The following is a 16,834-nucleotide window of genomic DNA, read 5'->3' as shown; positions in this document are numbered from 1 at the left end:
GTTAACGGCCCGATCCCAGCCGAAGGCCCGCCAGACTGCCTGTCCCAAATTTGAGACGAGGGTCCAAAGCAGATCAAAGCTTCATCCCCTCGTTTCTCTCTCCTCCGTTGCTAATTACGCGCTCCCCGTGGAGGGCGCCCCCCCCCCCCCCCATGGAAGGTCCCGGAATGCGCGGGCGGTTCAGACCCGAGAGCCGCCATTACCGCCAGGGTTATAAATCAGGAGTAACGGGCGGAAGGAAGAGTCGGCCCCGGGGCAGCTGGTGTGTGAGCCCCTGGATGCCCGGCTCGGCGCGTTCCAGTCCTCGCACCATCTCTCTTTCGACGGGACCCGGGGGGGGGGTCGGTCTTTATTTTGGCGTGATCTCCCACCGCCGTGCCACCCCCCCCCCCCCCCCCCCACTTGATTGGCTGGGTTTGACTGAGTGAAGTGAAGTTTGCGATGTATTTAAGGTCTTCAGCATTTCCCTGGCTTTTTTTAACGCGCTCACTGCAAAGGAAACCAACGCTTCTGTTTGAAGTACAAACGCTGTATTGTATCCTAAAACAATCCGGATTCATGATTGGTTCTTTTTTTTTTCTCGTACGTTTTCTTGCAGGTGTTTAGTTTAACACGCCAAACATTCACAGGGCAGACGAGTTAGTTTCTTTCAAAAAAGCCCTTTGGTCAACCCTATGGACGTTATTTTTTGAAGTAGAAAGTCCTTTGTTGCTCACGGAAAGATTCCGGGTGTGTGTTGTGGCCGATGATCTCATCGTCATTTGCGGTAAAGTGGGGGGGGCGGGGGGCAACCGCGACGCCTAGGTACCAGTGAACCGGTGGTGAAACGGTAACCGTCGGAAACGATAAAACTCCACACACCGCGGATGTAGAGCAATGGGCCAAAAAGTATTGGATTTACCAAAGCAGTCATTGTTTCTCATTCACAGTTTAGGGATTAACTCAGCATTTCCTCATATATATCGACATTAGAGAGAGAGAGAGAGATAGAGGGAGAGAAGGGGGAGAGAGAGAGATGGAGAGATAGAGATAGAGGGAGAGATAGAGAGAGATAGAGGTAGAGACAGAGAGGGAGATAGAGAGAGCGAAAGGGAGCTAGAGAGATGGAGAGAAAGAGAGAGAGTCACAAATTAAACTCAGCCATGCTGCTAATTTCTTAGACAAAATCCCCGCAGATTTATTTGATATCGTTCCTCCGTGATGCTGCTCTCTGAAGCTTCGGGGGGGGACACCGCATGATGAATTGCCTGTCAGTTTCCGGACAATTAAATATAATGAAGTTACTGCGGCATTCGACAGCGGAAATGTATAAATGTGACCCGATTTACATCTGCTTGTGAGCCATAAAAAACAAATACATAAAAGCCTCGTGCCCGGGTTTTCAAAAAATGTTCTGGTGAGAAATTGTCGCGCGAGGCCTTGGTGTTTGAGCGTGTCATAGCCCGTTTGTTTTTGCAGGGCCATGAATGAATAGTCTTAAGCTCACCACGCACTTCCTGGTTTGAATCCTGGCTGGGGCCTTTTCTGTGTGTTTGAGTGTGTGGTTTCAGTCCAAAGACATGCAGGTTAGGTTAATCGGAGAGTCTGTATTGCCTAGGCGTGAGCTTTGGGTGTATTCCAGCCTCTCACCCAATGCATGCTGGGATAGGCTCCAGCACCACCCCCCAATGACCCTGGCCAGGATAAGTGGGTTAGATAATGGATAATAAATGGATGGACTGCCTGGCATTAGTTAGAGGTTTTTTTTTCTTTTTCTTTTTATAATGTAGACCGGGTCACACTGCTGTGTCATCACACTGCTGTACAGATCACCCCTCTGGGGCTCTCCACGCCTGGAGTAGGAGTGCATTTTAACCTAATAAAGAGCTGCAATTAAGTTGTCACTGGCAGAGAAATGTCAGACCAGTTAGTCTCTTTTAATTACGGCCGTTTTAATTGCATACAGTGCCATGTTAATGCACTTTTTTGTTCTTTTTTAAAAAAAATTTTTTTTTACAACAATTGTTCTTCTTAAAACTCGTTAGGTTTTAACATTTTTGGAATTTAGCAGACTCTTTTATTCAGAAGGACTTACACAGATTACATTTTTACACACGGTCCATTTTTTTTTTTTTAGCAACACCCCATAACTGGGATTGGCACATCTGACCTTTGACCTGCAAGCCCAGGCCACTTCCCTAGCCGCTGTGCTACCCAGCTACTGTGCGCTTGCTTAATTGCCTTGGAAGAACACCCAGTCTCATGAATAAGCTATTTGCAATAGGGAAAATAAAGATTAAGAAACTGAGGCTTTGCAAAGCAAACAGTGGACTTATTGTAATAGCTCTACATGTACTGGAAAAACAAGCAGAGGCAAAAACGGGCAATTAATTCTTAATATCTATGCAACTTCGTACCTTAATTCTGCTATGGGGCGCGTCTTTCTTTATCAGTTTAGCGTATTACTGAACATTTTTCTCATTGCAAACGTTGAACCCGCCTAATGCTTGGATGGTAACATTTCTGCTTGGAATATATCATAGTATCAGAGGCATTTCTGCTTAAACAGTAGTAGTATCTGAATTATATGCTGTCATACTGCCAGAATAATGTTGCCTTTATTAATAACTTTTATAATGCATTAATGGAGATACATTTGAAAATCGCAGGGCCTGCAGTAAGGGGTATTTGATTCTGTCCTTTCATATCATGATGCAGCATTTTGGGGGAAAAATATTTTAAGCATGTTTTATTGAGCATTTTTTTTTTTTAATTTGAGCATGTTTGTTGCTATGATTTCGGTAATCATGTGCGTGCTCGTATGTCAGTTTGAATCGTATGTCTATGAACACACTTTTGAAAGATAAAATTGTAAGTAGCTGCTTTATTGTAAGATTTATCATTGGCAGAGACATGCCCTGCAATGTCTAGCATGCAAGATAAAATGAGCACGAACTTTACTACATCCGCTTAAATTAGCTTCTAACAGCTAAATATATTATTTTCTTCTATGTGGTGAGGTGCAGCAAAAATAAAACTGGAATTCTGAGCTGGAATTTCTGAGTCAAGCCTGACTGATGTGCAAACAGGGAAGTGTGTGCATATCGCAACATAACACTTTTTTTTTTTTGCTGACACATTTTTCTGTTGGGACCAAATGGGCTAAGGCCACAGCTGGCCATGATGGTGGGTGGGGATATATACAGTTGCCGACTACCTCTGAGAGGGTACTGTTGAGGTAGTCATCTTAATGATATACAAATGTCAGGGGTGATGTGTGTATTTTTTAGGTTTAATGGCTTATGAATATTACATTACATTTCATTACAATCAGTTGGCAGACCCTCTTATGCAGAGCAATGAACAGTAGTTTGGAACATCAGTGTTTCTCTGAGGAATACACAAATCACCAGGACGATGCACAGAGGCCCATCTATAATCGCAATGCAATATTAACCAGGCAAACAACAATTTGTATTGTCACAAGTAGGCGTTATTAGACAAATAACATATCTTGCAAGGGCATACCTATAAATACCTACAACTTAATCAAAAGAAAATCCAGGGAAAAGAAAAAGATAAAAGAGAAAGATATCCAAAAGGGCTCAGGGGAGCCATGGTGTGATCTGAAGTGGTGAGCCTTCAGTCTGCAGTGGGAAGACGGGCAGGGTTTCTGCTGTTCTGACTGCAGTGGGAAGATGGGCAGGGTTTCTGCTGTTCTGACTGCAGTGGGAAGATGGGCAGGGTTTCTGCTGTTCTGACTGCAGTGGGAAAATGGGCAGGGTTTCTGCTGTTCTGACTGCAGTGGGAAGATGGGCAGGGTGTCTGCTGTTCTGACTGCAGTGGGAAGATGGGCAGGGTGTCTGCTGTTCTGACTGCAGTGGGAAGATGGGCAGGGTTTCTGCTGTTCTGACTGCAGTAGGAAGATGGGCAGGGTGTCTGCTGTTCTGACTGCATTGGGAAGATGGGCAGGGTGTCTGCTGTTCTGACTGCAGTGGGAAGATGGGCAGGGTTTCTGCTGTTCTGACTGCAGTGGAAGATGGGCAGGGTTTCTGCTGTTCTGACTGCAGTGGGAAGTTGGGCAGGCTTTCTGCTGTTCTGACTGCAGTGGGAAGATGGGTAGGGTGTCTGCTGTTCTGACTGCAGTGGGAAGATGGGCAGGGTTTCTGCTGTTCTGACTGCAGTGGGAAGATGGGCAGGGTTTCTGCTCTTCTGGCTGCAGTGGGAAGATGGGCAGGGTTTCTGCTGTTCTGACTGCAGTGGGAAGATGGGCAGGGTTTCTGCTGTTCTGACTGCAGTGGGAAGATGGGCAGGGTGTCTGCTGTTCTGACTGCAGTGGGAAGATGGGCAGGGTTTCTGATGTTCTGACTGCAGTGGGAAGATGGGCAGGGTTTCTGATGTTCTGACTGCAGTGGGAAGATGGGCAGGGTGTCTGCTGTTCTGACTGCAGTGGGAAGATGGGCAGGGTTTCTGCTGTTCTGACTGCAGTGGGAAGATGGGCAGGGTTTCTGCTGTTCTGACTGCAGTGGGAAGATGGGCAGGGTTTCTGCTGTTCTGACTGCAGTGGGAAGATGGGCAGGGTTTCTGCTGTTCTGACTTAAGTGGGAAGATAGGCAGGGTTTCTGCTGTTCTGACTGCAGTGGGAAGATGGGCAGGGTTTCTGCTGTTCTGACTGCAGTGGGAAGATGGGCAGGGTTTCTGCTGTTCTGACTGCAGTGGGAAGATGGGCAGGGTTTCTGCTGTTCTGACTGCAGTGGGAAGATGGGCAGGGTGTCTGCTGTTCTGACTGCAGTGGGAAGATGGGCAGGGTTTCTGCTGTTCTGACTGCAGTGGGAAGATGGGCAGGCTTTCTGATGTTCTGACTGCAGTGGGAAGATGGGAAGGGTTTCTGTTGTTCTGACTGCAGTGGGAAGATGGGCAGGGTTTCTGCTGTTCTGACTGCAGTGGGAAGATGGGCAGGGTTTCTGCTGTTCTGAATGCAGTGGGAAGATGGGCAGGGTTTCTGCTGTTCTGACTGCAGTGGGAAGATGGGCAGGGTTTCTGCTGTTCTGACTGCAGTGGGAAGATGGGCAGGCTTTCTGTATATAAGCTAATTATGCAAAATATTTCAAATTGAAGCATTTTGGTTTTCAGAAAAGAAGTACAATGCTCAAATAAGATGGAAATATTTGGAAATCAGAGATCATGCGGGCCAATAGGCTTTTGTTGGATTATCGTTTTTGCCTTCTTGAAATTGACTAAAACATTAGCTTTGCTGTGTATTAGCGCAGCGTATAATTAAGCCCCGACAGCATTGCCTCTCTGCATCAATATGTATTAATTAAAACATGAACACATTTATTGAATAGGTTATATTAAAACACGTTAACCGTTGGGATTGGTTCTGTCTTGCGCTTCTGTCTCAGAATGTTTGTTTGACCCGCACGCGCTTTGCCTCCCCTAAGCTGAGATGTTATCTGTGGAAATCTCATCAGCAGCCCTGCGCTGCTGAACACATCTCGTATGAAATGAAGTACGGGAGCCGCAGCTCCTCCAAACGTTTTGAAAATATTGCGACGTCAGTTATGCGGCCCTGTTTACAGAGCGATAGCATCTGAAAAGTCGAGCGCTGGCGGCAGTCACCGACACCGAGGGCGTCGGACCGGGTAATGGCACAGAGATTGAGATTGTTTTCTCAGATACGTTCTAATCACGCTGATATTGTAATTTGCAGATCAATACCTGCGATTTAAAGGGGCCTTCCTGTGTGACCTACCTCAGCATTTCCGTGTTGTCGGAATACTAATTATTATATAACACGCGTGTGTGACTGTGTACATGGCAATGCGTACGCATACCTAATTACACACTACCTAACTAACTTCCTGCATGTCTCCTGAAGCTTGTACAGCTTTAAATTAATTTATAACAACTAGAGTGAGCTCTCCTAACGTTACTCCGCAAATTGCCTTGGTGGTAAAGAGTAGAAAAATGCAACTCAAATTCTCATTAGCGATTTGATGGCAGGCCCCCTGGGTCTTTTATGTGGCAAATCTAACGGAGTAAATCAGGGCTGCAGATGGTGGGTGGGGGGGGGGGGGGGGGGGGGGGTGTCAGGGCTGGGGTCAACTTTTCCCAGGCCCTGGCCCGAGAGGGGCCAAGGATATGGAATGTAACTATTTTTAATTTCTTACAAAATATATTGGGGGAGTGGGGGCTACTAATATATTTTGCCTCAAGTCTGAGAATTCATAGCCGTGGCCCTGGGTAAAAGAAAAAAGAACAAGCAAATTGTGAACCTAACGCTCTTATTCCGGACCAGGAGGATCCGTGTCACGCTGGGCTGTGTAGAATGGTTAAAATTATGTAGCGTAGCATCTTTTATTTCCGACTTGCGGTGGATATCAATCAAATAGTAAATATCAATTATATATTATTTTTTTCTCTTTAAAAACCGTTTGCAACTTCACTGACCACCAGAAATGGTGGGTTTGTTCAGAAAAGCAGTAACGCCCACACTCATCTGTCGGTGTCATTTTGAAACGACGCTCGACAGGATCCAGTAGAATGTTTTAAATCACTCTGAAGTTGTTCTGAAGTTCTTCTTTAAGCCTGGCTCGAGAAAGCGTTTGATCTTTCGCGCGTGGTCGAGAAAAAGAGAGGTCTGACTTCTTGTCTTTTTGATTTGACTGTGGAATTCTAATTGGTCTGGAGTCCGTGGAGTGGAGTTTAATAACTTTGAGTCAAATAGCTCTCGCGCTCTTCTCCAATTCCATTAGGGTTTTCTCAAGTATAAAGGGCAGTGGTTTTTTGAAGAATGCGCTGTAATGAGAATCACACTGCTTGCGTGCCAATGGTTAAGACTTCAGGAAGAATAGTTACTCAAAAGCTTTTTTAATATTTTGTACGTCTGTTTGGTTTTTGTTTTATTTTGTTTCTTTAGGGAACCATCAACTTTAACACTGAGTACTAGTGGGATTAACTGATCATCTCCTTCCTCTTTCATCCCAGAACTTTGACTGAAATGTTTTTGCTTCAGTGCATTTTATTGCTTTTATTAAAAAAAGCACTTTTTTATTGTTCCCACATTGTCTATTATTATGTCCTCAGCCCTCAAAACATACACTTAGATTTATTTTTCCAAGCTGCGAAAAAAGAAAGTGGAGGGGAAAGCGATTGAAGCAATCCATAAACCGAGAATGTGTAAAATGCGCTTCTTTTTATATCTCGTCGTTATTCCCGTGCATTATTTATTTACCCATTTATTTATTAATTCGATCATTCACTCGTGGCATTGCGGCGTGAGATAAACGTGTGAGTGAGACACTCGAGTGAGCGGTCGCGGCATTTTGGGTAGCGCGATTAACACGCCGTTTTTGGGTGGTGCGGTTTAATGAGTCTGATGGTTTCGCGCACGCACGTCTTGTCCAGCTGCTCGGTCTCTGGGCCAAAGGCATTGTTCAGATCCAGGGTTTCATTAAGTTTGGCATTTCATGCCTCCAGGAGTGGAACAGATTGAGTTAGAATTCACTTTTGCTCAAAGCGTAGACCTGGTCCTCATTATCCAGGGAGAGAATTAAATGCGCACGTCCCTGTTATGCAGTCAAATGAAAAGAGAACTGAGTCACAGCACAGACCTTTTTAATGAACAGTCTGACAGGACCGCAAAGGTCTCAATAATATTTATTCATTAGTGCTCTTTCTTTAAAAAAACAAAGGCTTTTGAATGACACAGTGTGTGTGTGCATCTGTGCGTCTGTGTGTGTGTGTGTGATTGTGTGTGTGTGTGTGTGTGCGCATGTGTGTTTTTGCATGTGTCTGTGTGTCTGTGTTCCCTTGCAACTTCCTAGGATTGTTTTGCTAAACCGTTGCTAAATTGTTGCTTAAGTATTTGAAGTGAATCACGATTGTTCCAGCTCACGTGCATCTCTTACGCAATAAGACACATTTGCAATATGTTGACTTTGGTGTGTCAGACCCTGGGTTAAGCTCATTGAGACTGTGATGTGAATGTGATGTTGATGTGGATGTTATGTGGATGTGAATGTGATGTAATCTGATGTGAATGTGATGTAAATGTAATATGAATGTGATGTGATGTGAATGTGATGAGAATATGATGTGAATGTGATGTGATGTAATGTCATGTGAATATGATGTGAATGTGATGTAATGTGAATGTGAATGTAATGTGATGTGAATGTGGTGTGATGAGAATGTGATGAGAATGTGATGAGAATGTGATGTGGATGTGAATGTGATGAGAATGTGAATGTGGTGTGATGTGAATGTGATGAGAATGTGATGTGATGTGAATGTGGTGTGATGTGAATGTGATGAGAATGTGAATGTGATATGATGAGAATGTGAATGTGAATGTGAATGTGAATGCGGTGTGATGTGAATGTGATGTGAATCTGATATGATGTGAATGTGATGAGAATGTGAATGTGGTGTGATGTGCTGTGAATGTGGATCTGTTTGCAGAGGTGTTTCAGCTGAGCCTGGCCAGCGAGCTGAAGTTCAGCGTGACCACCGCCATGGTGGGGCAGAGCGTGGTGCTCACCTGCGGCATCACGGGCACGCGTAGACCCCCCATCGTCTGGAAGAGGAACAACCAGGTGCTCAACACCCTGGACCTGGAGGACATCAATGTAAGGGCCGGGGGCGCTGGGAACCGGGGTGGGGTTTGGGGTACAGGGTACCCTAAGTCTGGAAGAGATATGTAATGTAACTGTCTGGAGGGCTTTTTTGTTAAAACAGTGGACAACATTTTACTTAAACTAAATACAATAGCATGGAGCAGTCGTAAGAATGATATAACTCCAGTCATGGCAACAAGTTATAAATTCATGTCATGAAACAAATTTTGCACAACGAATGAAAAATTATTTATTAAAAATGCCTGCAGCATATAGTGTAGCAGTTGCATGGCCTTGGTCATGAGCTGTAATATGCTGTTATGATTGGTTGTAATATGAGTTATCACAAATGTAATATTCAAAAAAGCATATAATCCTATGGTAAATATGAAGACATTTTTACAGTATTTGAGGACTAAAATGTAGCAGGCATTGTAAAATTCTCATTCAAAGGCTGTATGATCTTGGACCAAACACAACATAATGCTAGAATAGAACATAAAGTTTGATGAGTATTCATAATTCATTTATAACAACGTACTGTTTATAAGACCTGCAGCAAAGTAATCAAAATTAATAGATTTTTATGGATGTTAATAATGCTTATTACATTTTTCATGTCATGTTGGGAACATACTGTGCCTTTGAATTTTTTATTCATCTTTTGAAAAGTTGAGTGAACTGCCTGCTGGAAGTGACTTCTGGGATAATGAGATACCGTGGCGGACATGAGATTCGCAATGCTCCGTCTGCTGTCAAACGTCTGTTTGCTTTTTTGTTGAAAGGATGCTATAATGAAGGAAAAAATAATAATTCACGAAAGGTTTCCCTTTCAATTAATGCACAGATTGGTGAGGAGCTTGTTAATAAAATTTCGGGACTTCATGTGCAAAGCTATGGCAGACTGGAAGGGCCAAAGTTCAGAATATCCTTTCTGGGAAGCAAAGACACTCCAGTCCTGTCGAGTGATCGTTTAAATTTATGGATACGTCGTCTAAATAGTATGGTTGAGACTTCAGCTATGATTTGTTTTTTTGCAACAGGTTAATCACATGGTGACAGCCCCAATACTACATTTATTTTGCCTTGCATTATTGCTGTTTTATTCGCTTGTTTGTTTTCCACACATTTGTGGGAAAGCATTAGATGGTGTTAACAGTTAATGGCCTGGTAGTCTCTTTACGGTGCGCGTTTTTGGCACGGTGCTTACTGTTTTATTTCAGCCTTGCAAAAAGTGCAAAATACACATAACATCTATATACATAAACGGTGTCCTCAGTGGGTTACGTGTGAAATGTTTCTCAAATATAATTTCCTATAAATACAAAAATAAAACATTAATTTACAGGACACCAGCCTACATTATAGCCATAAAGGAGAGCCATATTGAGCCAAATTTAGTTTTCCTCGTTGTCCCTGAGCAGGAAGAAAAAGAAAACAATTACATTATACCTAACAGTCTGTAGGGCAATATCTCAACCACAGAACACCAGGGACAAGTGCATAGCAGTTGCATCACATATCAAATTGCATCGCACGTAACGGTAACAATATAGCATCAGCATGTAATAGCAGAGAATAATATGCCGTTTAATAGCGGGAATATGTAATAGTGGGATTTCGGTACACAGCGCATATATTTTAGGTACGCTGTATTGCTGGCTTCAGGCTTACCCTGAAAAGAGCCTCGGGCTTGGTTAATATCTGGCTCCTGTTGCGGAAAGGGTGAGATTTCTTGTGATATTTAATTGCCCGTCGAGTGTTAACGATATGCCTCCAGATCAATGGCGGTGTCTCCCCGCGTTCCGCGGTTCTGGTTTTTTGGATCACCACTGGACATGGTTCTTAATTAGAAAAACGACTGATGCGTCAAGCCAAGTGGCACCTGGTATTCAGAATGGTGCTGCGCCTCTACAAATCCCTTTCCCATCCTGCAAGCAAGCATGTTCTGTCTTAAGCGAGTACGTTAATTCAAGGCTCAGGCAGAAATACAAAAAATCCGCTATAAACAACATAATTCTTAATACATGTTGTATAGAATGTCCTGAGGTATAAACCGGAATTAAGAACACTGCGTGTTAGTTCACTTGTAATGTCTTCACGGAGAATTGAAACTGGCAAATTACATCGATCACTTTTGCTGTTTCTTTCTTTTGTGTGCGCACATTTGAGTAGAGTGCAGTGAGATGCGAGCGAACTCGATCTCTGGGGAATTGGCCACCTTTTGCTAGGCAGCTCAGGTCACAGGGATGGACGGGATCAGATGCGCTACCATATCTGCGTTTAACGGCTTTACCCACATCGATTAACATAAATGAAAGTGGGGTTTATACGCGCACTGTGATAAGCGCTGTTTCTCTAACACTCAGAGATGTCTGCGTCTCCGGTCAGCTGGGTAATAAAGCTATTAGAGCCTTCACGTGACGCGACGAAACACTGCAATTTTAGCAGGAGCGCAGCACCCACCGCCCACGGCACCAGTCGCCAAATAAAAGCCAGCGCGAGGCACGCACAGTCGCCCCCGATGGCGGGAATGGCGTCTGCATCCTGTACAAGTCCCCCTACACCTCCTCCTCCTCCCCCCCCCGCTGCGGTTCCTTTTCTGTGGGGACACGCGAATTGAGGCTAGCAGCCGTGTCTGTTAAGCTGTGAGCGTCGAAATGATTGAGTGATCTTCCAAACAGCGGCAATTATTGATTCCCATATGAAGCCCCCCCTTTCAGAGGACTATCGATCGATTTTGTTATACTTTGTAGTTTTGTACCTTTATTTTTTTTTTTTGGAATTTCTTTACCTCAGATATAAATGAGTGGAAATATTTTTACTGCTGAGATGGCAGAATCTCATATCTTTCTATATTGTTTTCAGTGGTTTTCAGACCCGGTCATTGAGTTTTATAGTCTTTTTTTTCTGTGAATATTGTACAGAATCCATATCCTTTTATATAGTTTCATATTTTGAACTCTTTATTGCCTGTTAGGGGTGCTTCATGCTGTTTGTTTCTGTATTGGTTGCTATGATGTTCATCATGTCAACAATTCCAGCACTAGTCCTCTTAAACATGTGCAACTGTCTTTTTTTACAGATCCCTCCACAGGTATGGTATTGACTTTTCTTGTCATCTGTTTTTAATGCCATGAAGCTAATGAAACATTTTTGCATTCACAATACAATACTGTGCACGCACAACAGTAGACTATGTGTCACATGCAAGTACCATACCGTGAAACTTTTGCATATCTTGAAAAGGCACCATGGATTTTCTTCTCTGAAAAAGTAATAAGCTGTAATAAACTGTACAATGCAGTTTCGACTCTAATTCATTAAAAGCTGTGTCACTATTGCATGCTTGCCATGCTGAAATGCTCACCTTCAGACCATTTTCAAACATTTATTATCTTCTTCTGGAAAACATTTATGTCAAGCTCCTACAGATATTACAAAATAAAATATCACTGATAAGCTGAGTTAGCATTTAATCTTTAAATATATCCTTTACAGGGGTAACCATGTCAATGCATTTTGGGGGATTGTGTCGGTGATGAATTGGGCAAGGAGTGTGTGTGTGTGTGTGAGGGGCCCACTTCTTGTGTTCTCTGTTTTCGTCCCCGTAAATACTCTCTTCCTGTCCAGAGTCTCCTCCTGGGCATGTTAAGCGAACCACGTTGTGTTCTGCTATGCACTAGGGAAATAGCTAAATACAGAATAATGTTATGCACACACACACACACACACACGGGCACACGCAGTAAAACAACCAGTGTTAATTCAACTCCTAACGGTGTTAATTCAACTCATAAAAGATAGCATTTGGTCCCACATATTCTGAGTGGGACCAAATGCTATCTGTTACGAGTTTGGCTGACAACGTTGGAGTTGAATTAACACTGGTTGTTTTACTGCGTGTGCCCGTGTGTGTGTTCATAAAATGATTCTGTATTTAGCTATTTTACTGTGCACATTCACCCCCACACACACACACACGCGTGTTTGCGCACGCATGTGTGTGTGTGAGTGTGCGTCTGTGGATGATATGTAATGATATAAATGCCGGTCTCAGAGTTGAGTATCTTGTGTTTTCTGTGTATTATCTCTGTGTAGTCACAGTGCGTGCATCGCTACTGTTTAAACCGAACAAAGAAAGAATGCAGAAGGCTTGCCGCAGATGCGACAGCGGTTGAAACGTTTCAATCGAAGTCGATCTCTTGAAGATTTATTAGTTTACCGCTTAAGACGTGCTATGCCTCTAACGGACGATGAAATTAATAGACTCCACGACCACCGCTGCTGATACACCGAATGACAAAATATCTCCAAGAGAAGCTCTCTTGTGTGAGAGAGAGAGAACTGCGTAGCAGCGTGTTTAATTAATGTGAAAACAGCCTGAATTTATAAAACATTTGTAAAACATGCAGGTTCATTAGCTTCATGGCTCGCCTCCATTCACTGGTATTTGCGGCACCGATTCCACACGCCAATGGAACGCTTTTGCTTTATTTTCCCACTTCCACTGAAATTGGCCTGCAAGCAGCTGGACCTCACTCACCGAGCATTCACGCCCACAAAGTGTTTTTTGTGTTTGTACGAGCCTATTTTTTTCTCTCTCGCTCTCTCTCTTTTTCTGAGCTGGACATTTTTCACTCACCGAGATGTGCTTTGGTCTATAATTTATGTATCTGTTTGTTCCAGAAGCCTGTCAGTCATTGTCACATGACCACAATGCTGCACCTGCTTAAATGAAACATTCTAAACAACTAAACCTGTCTGAATATGTAGGCCTCTTATTTACCTGAAGTCTAAATTGACTTCATGCCAGTGGGTTACGGTGGGAGCAGATCAGCCAGGGTAGTTTGGGTTAGTGCTAGCGTTAGCCCTGTCCCGCTGCTCGCTGTAACAGTGTACCGGTCGTCGTCAGTTTTAATTCTCTGAGTTTTTCTAATCCTTGCTGTGGTGCTACTGGCTCGCACTCTGGAAAATTCCATCGTCTCTGACTCATCGTGTGGCAAAAAAAAGAGGGAGAATGCAAGTGCCTCGGCTGCGCTTGAAACGAAGGAAACGAGAGAGGAGCTCCACCAATCACGGCTAATGTTGTTAACAGCCATTAGAACAACACTGATGGTGATTGGTGAACACGGCAATCCCAGGCCTAGTCGGAAACTGTATCCAGCATGACCATCACCCATCAGCATCGTCCTATTAGTTTGTTACAGGTTGTACCGGCACTCTCTGTGATTGGTGGAGCTTGTCTCCGCTACCTTCGATCAAGGTGGTGATGTCAGGCCCCTCTATTTTATTGCACCGTTGCTCCGTAATTGCAGTTGGCATAGCAACAACACAAGAGAACGGTACAGTTACAAGTTCAATTTCTGTCCCCGAAAATTGGGGGGAAACGAAAAAGAAAATAAGGTCAGTATATCTAAGAAACCCGACTCTTTGTGTTGTGTGGCCCATATTTTTTTTTACCTTTAAATGGGAATTAGGTTTTCTTAGCACAGGCGAAAGAGGAAGCAAGAGGAAAGTTCTCTGCCACAGCGAAGGCTAACGGTACCTTCCTGCTGTGATTTGAAGTGAGCTTAACTTCCCTGGTGCCAACACTAAGAGGCTCCAATTTATCTTCCCGCCTCTCTCGCTACAATAATCATGCTTCACCCTCGGCTTGATTTATCCACCATCTCATCCGTGCCGTGTGTGAGCGGGCTGCCCTTTTTGCACCTTAAAATTCTCTGTTAATTAATGCATTTGGCATTTTGTTTGTGAAGGTCTTTGTGTGGCTTAATTTATTTATTATGATTTTTTTTTTTTTCTCCTGTGCGTTTGCTTTTGCATTTTCATTGTGCCGTGTGTGTGTGCGGTGCAAGAATCCGTAACCGTCGTCTCCTTTTGAGTCCTGTCGCACCCCCCTCCCCCTTCCCTCTCCCCCTGCCCCGCTCTCTCCTCCCCTCCCTCCCTCCCTCCCTTCCTCTCTCTCTCTCTCTCCCGCAGGATTTCGGAGACGACGGCTCCCTCTACATAACAAAGGTGACCACGACCCACATGGGCAACTACAGCTGTCACGCCGAAGGGTACCCGCACCTCTCCCAGACCCACCTGCTGCGGGTCAACGGTACGAAGAGAGGCCCCCTTTAATTCACGCTACGCTGGCGCGCGCGGGGCTCTCTGACATTAGCCTTCACTCTCCCGCTGTGCAGCCGGTTAAGAGAGGCCCGGTTTCGCGCTGGCTTTGCGTGCTGTTTGTGTGCAGGGTGTGTATGCTGGCTGAGTAACGCGTCTGAGGATCGATGCTCTTCTCTTTTTTTGGGGGGGCCCAATTTGATCCAAAGAGTTGTGGCCCCCAATGTTAAAAATGGCATCGAACATTTTGCGAGTAAACGCACATGTTCTTGTAGGTTAGCAGCAACAAAATAAATAAAAAAAATAACAGTAATAGGACACGTTGTTAGTTTTACACTGGCTCTGCATGCCTGGTTGTATGCAGGGTGTATACTGACGGAGAAGTGTGTCTGAGGATTGTAATGCCTCTGATTATTGATGCTTTTTTGGAGGCAATTTGAATAAAATAGGTGTAGCCTAATAATTTTGAAATGTTAACAATGGCATCAAACATGTTGCGAGTAAAAGCCATTTCATGATTTTCTTGTAGGTTAGCCGCAACAAAAAAATTAAAGAAAATAACTACAGAAGTACACGTCGTTACTATGCAACACGAGTTTGAAAACTTCAAGGGCCGGTTAGACTGACATCAGCATAATGTGTTGAACCTCGTACATGTAGACCGGTACCAACGACTGTGTGGAGTTCTCACTCACTGCAGAATTTTCCGATTTGGTGAAATGCTTTGATCCACCCTCGACAAACGGAAAACAGGAGATTAGCAGGCAGCATCTCTTGGGCTCTCAGCAGATATCCGCACTTCTCCTTCGACCACCTGCAGCACAGGAAGTGAACTCGAGCAAGGCCTATTGATGACTGGGTTTATCACCCATACAGAGCCCTGAAGGTATGCAGGTAGGGAGGTTGTGAACTGCTGCCAACTTTTCAGGGCCAAAAGTCAAAAGTTCCCCCATCCTAAGTTGCTTTATTGGTCGGGAGAAGTTTCTCGAGGGCACAGTAGAAGGGAAATTGTTTTCTTAAATTTTATGGGTATGTGCAACAGAACGTCCTAAAAAAAAATTGTCATTCCGGCAATTTAAATGCAATCTTGTGGCGCAAACGGACACTGTAAAATCCTCTAAGAAACGATGACAAATCGGCAGCCTTGCCCATATGTGGACCGCAGCTGCCCAGACACTTCTCTGGTCTTTCAAGTTGTTTTTCCGGAAAAATCTGTTCAGAGTGATAAGTGCGTCGGCTGAGTGAGAACTGCCAGAGTGTGGTCATTTCCCATGGGCTGTTGAGTTTTTTTTCCTGGGGTGGGGGTAACTGTTATTCAGGCTTGTCTTTGTCAGGGTGTAGATTCAGCTACCTGGTGATTAGAAACAGTTTTTTTTAAAAGAATGGCAGGAAAAATGTATATTTTACATTACATTTATTTGGCATACGCTTTTATCCAAAGCCACGTACTGTTAAGTGCATACCGAAGGTCATCGCTGGAACAACTGGAAAACACAGGTCCGATAAGGTTCAATACTCATTATGTTACAGTTATCCGTAGCCGTGAACACATTCAGCCAAGTCCGGTTCACACACTAAGCATAGGCTAGGTCAGAAAGTTATGGTAAGTCAAACTAGGAGGCATGACAGCGAGCTACAACATCGAGATAACAACACGAGCGCAATATAGGTGGTGGATGGAGACACAAGCGCAACATGAAAATGCTACAGGAACAAGATGGGACATAAGTGACAGACTGGTAGTGCTAGTTAGGCCTGGTAGAGATTTGTCCCTGCTTGTAGATATGTAACCTAATTATCTGTATGGGTTTTGGTGTCTGTTCATGCTGTATAATATTGTGCATCTGCCAAAAACCTCCCTTGCGTTGGTCCATTCACAGGAAGTGGATCACGTGGAAATACTGCCCGGGATTAATCCTGAGAGTTCAGTTGAATTGTATGTGTTCAGTTGAACTGTAGGTGCCCTTAAACTGTCTAAGTGCATTTGATTGAATTGGGCCCTTAATTTGAGGAACGATGGCGGGGAAGTGCAAAGTTTAGGGTCAAGCATTTCCAGGCTGCATATTTGTCTTTTGTCTATTTACCCCAACAAACGTTTTTTTTGCGGAAGTTTGCAAGACTGC

General features: G+C 44.0%; 1 protein-coding gene across 7 annotated transcripts in view; it reads left to right on the top strand.

Annotated features, from left to right (window-relative positions):
* The window catches only part of LOC118228475 (follistatin-related protein 5-like), a 168,396-nt gene that overhangs the window by 113,478 nt on the left and 38,084 nt on the right, over positions 1-16,834 (top strand). For 5 of the 7 annotated variants that reach the window (XM_035420023.1, XM_035420019.1, XM_035420020.1 and 2 more), the window contains exons 7-9: positions 8,446-8,612; positions 11,686-11,697; positions 14,583-14,703. In XM_035420023.1, coding sequence (XP_035275914.1) covers positions 8,446-8,612; positions 11,686-11,697; positions 14,583-14,703 — 300 coding nt within the window. The remainder of the gene's footprint in view (positions 1-8,445; positions 8,613-11,685; positions 11,698-14,582; positions 14,704-16,834) is intronic. The other 2 variants (XM_035420024.1, XM_035420022.1) reach the window with 1 other exon arrangement.

This window comes from Anguilla anguilla, chromosome 5, assembly GCF_013347855.1.
Source record: "Anguilla anguilla isolate fAngAng1 chromosome 5, fAngAng1.pri, whole genome shotgun sequence".
Lineage (NCBI taxonomy): Eukaryota > Metazoa > Chordata > Actinopteri > Anguilliformes > Anguillidae > Anguilla > Anguilla anguilla.
This window is presented reverse-complemented; position numbering and strand designations above follow the sequence as displayed.